Source organism: Polyodon spathula, chromosome 7, assembly GCF_017654505.1.
Source record: "Polyodon spathula isolate WHYD16114869_AA chromosome 7, ASM1765450v1, whole genome shotgun sequence".
Classification (NCBI taxonomy): Eukaryota; Metazoa; Chordata; class Actinopteri; order Acipenseriformes; family Polyodontidae; genus Polyodon; species Polyodon spathula.
Window position 1 is genome coordinate 56,021,061 of NC_054540.1, and position 6,000 is coordinate 56,027,060.

The 6,000-nt window shown below is 50.3% G+C and overlaps 1 protein-coding gene across 3 annotated transcripts in view; it reads left to right on the top strand.

Annotated features, from left to right (window-relative positions):
* gpc4 (glypican 4) overlaps window positions 1-5,768 on the top strand; it is a 29,945-nt gene extending 24,177 nt beyond the window's left edge. Inside the window, exons 3-10 of one of the 3 annotated variants that reach the window (XR_005950636.1) lie at window positions 59-450; window positions 2,024-2,189; window positions 3,810-3,940; window positions 4,434-4,580; window positions 4,761-4,885; window positions 5,010-5,185; window positions 5,295-5,715; window positions 5,751-5,768. Coding sequence is in view for 1 of the 3 variants with exons in the window: in XM_041256041.1 (XP_041111975.1) it covers window positions 59-450; window positions 2,024-2,189; window positions 3,810-3,940; window positions 4,434-4,580; window positions 4,761-4,885; window positions 5,010-5,185; window positions 5,295-5,500 (1,343 nt within the window). In the remaining 2 variants the exon portion in view is untranslated. Of the gene's footprint in view, window positions 1-58; window positions 451-2,023; window positions 2,190-3,809; window positions 3,941-4,433; window positions 4,581-4,760; window positions 4,886-5,009; window positions 5,186-5,294; window positions 5,720-5,750 lie in introns of those variants that run through there. The other 2 variants (XR_005950635.1, XM_041256041.1) reach the window with 2 other exon arrangements.
* The last annotated feature ends 232 nt before the right edge of the window (window positions 5,769-6,000 follow it).

Sequence of the window (6,000 nt, forward strand, 5' to 3'; positions counted from 1 at the left end):
AATGTTTTTTTTAATGTTTAATGGTAGCTCTTACATGAACTTCCTCTCGTGTCTCCAGAATTCTTCAAGGAGCTGCTGGACAATGCCGAGCGCTCCCTGCACGACATGTTCACCCGGACGTACGGAGTCATGTACGTGCAGAACGCAGAGCTCTTCAAGCAGTTCTTCCAGGACCTGAAGCGCTACTACGTGAGCGGCGGGGTGGACCTGGAGCAGATGCTGTCCGAGTTCTGGGCTGGGCTTCTGGAGCGCATGTTCAAGCTGGTCAATGTCCAGTACCATTTCACAGAGGAGTACATGGAGTGTGTCAGCAAGCACACTGAACAGCTCAAGCCCTTCGGAGACGTGCCTCGCAAGCTCAAACTGCAGGTCACGCGCGCCTTTGTGGCGGCAAGGACTTTCGCTCAGGGGCTTGACGTCATTGGAGACGTGGTCGGCAAAGTGTCCGTGGTGAGTTTTTTACAATGGAAATATAAACGACATTTTGCTGTTGCAGTGCACAGTTGGCTTACTGGGGTAACGCTGCTGTTTCAATTGATGCCCTTCTGAATGATCCCAAGTTCTGGCTTTGTGGTTCTTGAGTAATCATTTGATATTGTTACATTTGATCTCCCAGTTATTTAATGATATAGTATAGAAGCCAGTGGAGTTCAAAGGTTTCAAGACCAAGAAGTAAAGCAGCCTGTAAACGAGATGACTCCTAAAGCAGCAGAGAAAGTTATCATTCTGTTACAGAACTCGCAGTATTCAGAGTGACTGCCGGGGAAGGATCTATGGAGGAGTGCTTGTTAATTGCATTGGCAGCTGTATGTCCTTTTAAAGGGCTGACGAAGCAGGCCTGCACGCTCGCTGTCTGTCACTGTAGCCCGGAGCTGAAACTCCTCGTTCTAAAAGAAAACATTTAGCTTGGGAGGATACACCAAGACTGCGGCCTTTACAGCTTGCAGATGTGAAACTCCTCAAGTTTTCCATTGCTCTCCGTCGAGGGAGGATTAATCAGTGAGAATCTAAACACAGACCCCCACCCCGTCTCTCCAGGGAGCCTCAGGAATCCCTCCATCACCGGGGAAGCTACCGCCCCCTTGTGCTGAGGGCAGACAGGCAGCGTTGATAGACTAGACCGAGTAACTGTGTCATCCTCATCCCAAAGTACTGTTCTGGAAACCCGGCTCCACGAACACGGTTCCAGTGATCACGTATATCTAGCAGGCTGCCTGCATTCAAATCTCTGTGAAAACAGCAACTGTGTAGTGATCTGTGCATGCTGAACAAGGACACATGGCTACAGGGCCAATACAGGCCTTTTCTGCAGTGATGAGGGTGCAGGGCCTGGGGTGAGGGGGGAGTAGTTTGGGGTGTGTTGTTGGAACTCTAATTTGTAAGATGCTAAGAGTAGTTCTCCTTCAACTGACTTTTATCTATTGTTTCCCTGGTATCTGAGAACTAGGCCTAATGGGTTAACCTTGTCACTGGTTATCAGCTTGTCAATAACTCCACCCCACCCACTCCCCCCTTATCAGTTGCAGATTGGGATGAAATATGTCTGTGCACCGGGCTGTAAGCAAAGCCCAAGCAACAGAGTTTAAACAACCAGTCAGACCTGATGGGTTCTGTTTATTCCACAGTCCAGGGTCCACTCTCTGGCTGTGATCAGGGTCATGCTTGTTGAATTTCATTTGCTTGAAAGCAGCTTGCACTGCAGCACAACTTGCATTGAATATGTCAACCTATGTTGGTAATACCAAAAATGTATAGCTGCTTCAGCTGACACATCACTTCAAGCCATTGAACTTCAACAGCTGGAAAGGCGTGCATTCGGAACCACTGGTGTAGTCCGACTGAACCCAGTGTTGAGTTAAAACAGCAATGCAGAAGAGTCCTGGGTAGGGACTCGATGCTGGCGGAGGCCAGGTTGTGCCTGAAATGTTTTCTGGAAGCCGCACCTCAGTGTGAAAGGATGGGTCTTTCAGAATGTAAGGAATGCTGAACTAAGCCCTCTCTATTGCTGCTCTGCCCCCTACAGGTGAACGCCTCTCCGGACTGCGTGAGAGCCGCCATGAAGATGATGTACTGTCCCTACTGCAGCGGGCAGGTGGCGCTCAAACCCTGCCCCAATTACTGCCTCAACGTGATGAAGGGATGCCTGGCGAACCAGGCCGACCTGGACACAGAGTGGAACAATGTCATGGGTGCGTTAGCGCCCCCTGTTGGGCACAGTCTGAAGTCCTAAGTCCATGTGATGTTTTGGGTGTGTCCTCTTTGGTCTGGAAGATTGATGGTCATTAAGCAGTGCTGTTTTGTGTGTTCTGTTGCATGCAGTTCTACTGTACCTCGTACACATTGCCAACTTGCTGGACTACAAGCATGTATCCAGTAAGCTTTCATAGCATGGGAACCTAAACAACAAACCCGTGAGTGCTGTGTGTGTTTTGAGATGCTCCTTTTAAAACCTGTATGTAAAGCTTGTGGAACATCAATAGTGGGCCGCACATTTGGGGAATTTCCCCCCACCCCCCTTAACCAAAAAAAAAAAAGGGTTCAGTCAGACCCCCTGCCTTCCCACCCCATCAAGAAAAGAAGAAGAAAAAAAAAGTGAATTCCTGACGGGCCGTCTCTGCTGGGGGCCTGAATGTGTCCTGTGTGTCGGCTCTGAAAGCCTGCCTCACATTCCTGAGCGCAGCGCCTCACAAAGCATCTGCAGCCAGAGCAACAGCCCTCCCCCAGTCCCCTCAAACAGCCCCCGCTCCCCCCTCACAAAGCATCTGCAGCCAGAGCAACAGCCCTCCCCCAGTCCCCTCAAACAGCCCCCGCTCCCCCCTCACAAAGCATCTGCAGCCAGAGCAACAGCCCTCCCCCAGTCCCCTCAAACAGCCCCCGCTCCCCCAGCTCGCTTCTCTTTTACATTTATAACGGTAGATAGGAAGAGCCTCTAGCTGCTCCTCTGGCTTCTCTACGAATCAGTAATGCTGACTCCAGTACAGCGTTAGTGCATGAAGTGATTCCACGCTGCAGTGAAGGGCTGGAGGTTCACCTTGTTTGGTATCTGTTCCCTTGTTCTCTCGGTACTGATGATGAGTTCCGGTCTCAAGAAAAGCAGCGCCTGTGGATAGAAAGCTGTGATGGGAGGGTTAGGGGCCCGGCTGACAGTGCTCTCCGCGCTCCGCTCTCCCCGCTGCCTGCTTTCTTCCACTCACACTTGAGACTGGGAGCCGGCTCACTAAGCCTCTTTAAAGTGGGCTTAAGATTATAGTTGTTGAACCTGGTGTTTTAAAAGATGCACAGGCACCTAAATACATTGTAAAATCTTGGTGCTGAATGTACAAGTGTTATTTACAACAGGTTTTAAACAGACGCAAGGTTGGTTAATGCAGTTGGTAACCAGCAAAAGAGCCCAGAGGACTTGGTGACTCTCTGGCACCCCCTAGTGGTGGAAGGGCCTTTGTGTAGTCAGAAATGAACAATTGGTTTTGATTTGTCAGTAAACAAGGGTCAGCGAGTGGGAAGAGTGACTTTGATCTATTTATGTGACATCATGTTGTGCTGCTGCCATGGGCAATTTGGGCAAAGTGTTTGTGTGCCAGTGCTGGACTGTGACTGTTCAGTTCCTGTTGAATCTGTACACTGCTCCTGACCCATGCCCAGGAGATTACACTGCTCTACAAGGGCGTCTAATTCAAGGGGAGTCCCAGCCGTTAATAGGCAGGAGAGGAAGTTACAAAGGAGACCTGTATAGATTGAACTTGCATTGGTGTGAAGACAGTGGGCTGGTGCCTCTGTGAACGCATCTGACCCATGATTGTGCCCCGCAGATGCCATGCTGAACCTGGCAGAGAGACTGGAAGGCCCCTTCAACATTGAGGCTGTGATGGACCCCATTGATGTCAAGATCTCGGACGCCATCATGAACATGCAAGAAAACAGCATGCAGGTCTCCCAGAAGGTGGGGCTGTCCATTTTCAATTGACCTCAATAAAGCGCTCTGAATACAGCCACTGTTTTCAGATAGTCAGAGTAGTTCTTTGTGACTCATGCTTTTTTTCCTGGACAGTTTCAACACTGTGTAGGATATCTTTCTTTGTGAAGTCTGTGGGAATCTGTACCTGTCTTTTCATATTGTGTCCGATAGTATATGATGTCATGACCGTGTCTGCCTGCCAGCTCTGCAGCATTGTTAATGGTATTACTCATCCTCTACTTCGGTAGGTGTTTGTGTTTCTGTGTGTAGAAATGTTCAGTCAGTTGGAGTTTAAATATTATTTGCAGTCCTGGCTAGGATCATGTAAAGGGATATTCCACCTATCTCTTGAACGCATTGCATGTTGTGTAGTACTGTCACGTAAGTGCTGTGTTGAGTGGAGCTAGCTTTCTCAGACCTGTATCCAGGCCTGCAGTGTTGAAAGAGTTAACTGTGTCCTGTGCTTGTCCTCTCTCAGGTGTTCCAGGGGTGTGGGCAGCCTAGGCCTGCTGTTCCAGATCGCGTCTCACGCTCGGCTCCTGATGGCGGATTCAATGCCAGGTTCCGACCCTACAACCCGGAGGAGAGGCCCACTACTGCAGCGGGCACCAGCCTCGACAGACTGGTAAGACTTCTACCACAATACCAGCTTGATACCCACTGATGATCGGTTATACTTGCACAGCAAATTATAAATAAGTTACTTTATGCATGACTGGACTGGCCTGCTGTGACCCGAGCTCACAGACGCATGATCTTAATTCTCTCAAGCCTGACCTCATCTCCTCTCTGTGTGCCCGTGCAGGTCCCTGATGTGAAGAAGCACCTCAAGCTGGCAAAGAAGTTCTGGTCCACGCTGCCGGAGAGTGTGTGCACGGGAGAGCGGATAAGCGCGGGAGACGAGTGCTGGAATGGCACCGCAAAGAGCAGGTAAAAATGTTCTTTCGAAGCTTTTGTTTGAACTGGTGGGGCTGATGCAGACATTGCACTGGAGCTTTTAACTTGTCTGTTCCTTTTGTAGCGCAGTTTCTGAACTTGCATGTGTGTTTTGCAGGTACGATTCGGTGGTGATGGGAAATGGGTTAGCCAACCAGGTGGCCAACCCCGATGTGGAGGTTGACATCACCAAGCCGGACTTGGTGATTCGCCGGCAGATAATGGTGCTGCGCCTGATGACCAACAGGCTGAAGAGCGCCCACAACGGGCATGACGTCACCTTCTTTGACATGAGTGAGTGCTGTTCAGAGACACCCACTCTTTCTGATGGGTTTATTGAAATGCTTTTTGGTCATCATTAATCTGATGCGCTCTCATTTGCTGGTTTGTTCTGTGCCCGCAGGTGAGGATGGCAGTGGGGAGGAGAGTGGCAGCGGGTGCGAGGGCCAGCATTGTACGTCCGATTTCGTCTTCACTCCCACCATCACCAAGAACCCTCCAGTGATTGCAAGATCGGGTGAAGTTTCGGGGGCAGTCGGTCTGCCTCTGACCAGCTTTGTCCTGCTGCTGGGAGCTGCAGCTCTGGCCATGCTAGTCCCTCGGAGATAATCTCTCTGGTGGTAGGAGGACTTTGTCGACGCAGAGAGACTGTCTTAAAGAACGTGGTCAGCACCTGGCCTTTGTTTCTGATCTGGGGACTTGTGCTTTTTTTTTTAATTTTTGAAACCAGTTATTCAACGGACATCAGCGTACTGCTTGGGGCCTCCAAACCAACCACTCAAATTTTTTTTCAGCATTTTGTGTGTGTGTGTGTGTGTGTGTGTGTGTGTGTGTGTGTGTGTGTGTGTGTGTGTGTGAGGAGAGAGAGAGAGAGAGAGAGAGAGAGAGAGAGAGAGAGAGAGAGAGAGAGAGAGAGAGAGAGAGAGAGAGAGAGAGAGAGAGAGAGAGAGAGAGAGAGAGAGAGAGAGAGAGAGAGAGAGAGAGAGAGAGAGAGAGAGAGTGGAGGCGGAGGGATGGGAGAGGACGGGGTGAGGAGGAGAGAGATGACGGAGGTGACGAGGGGGGAGAGGAGAGGGCGAGGAGAGAGGGGAGAGAGAGGAGGAGACGGA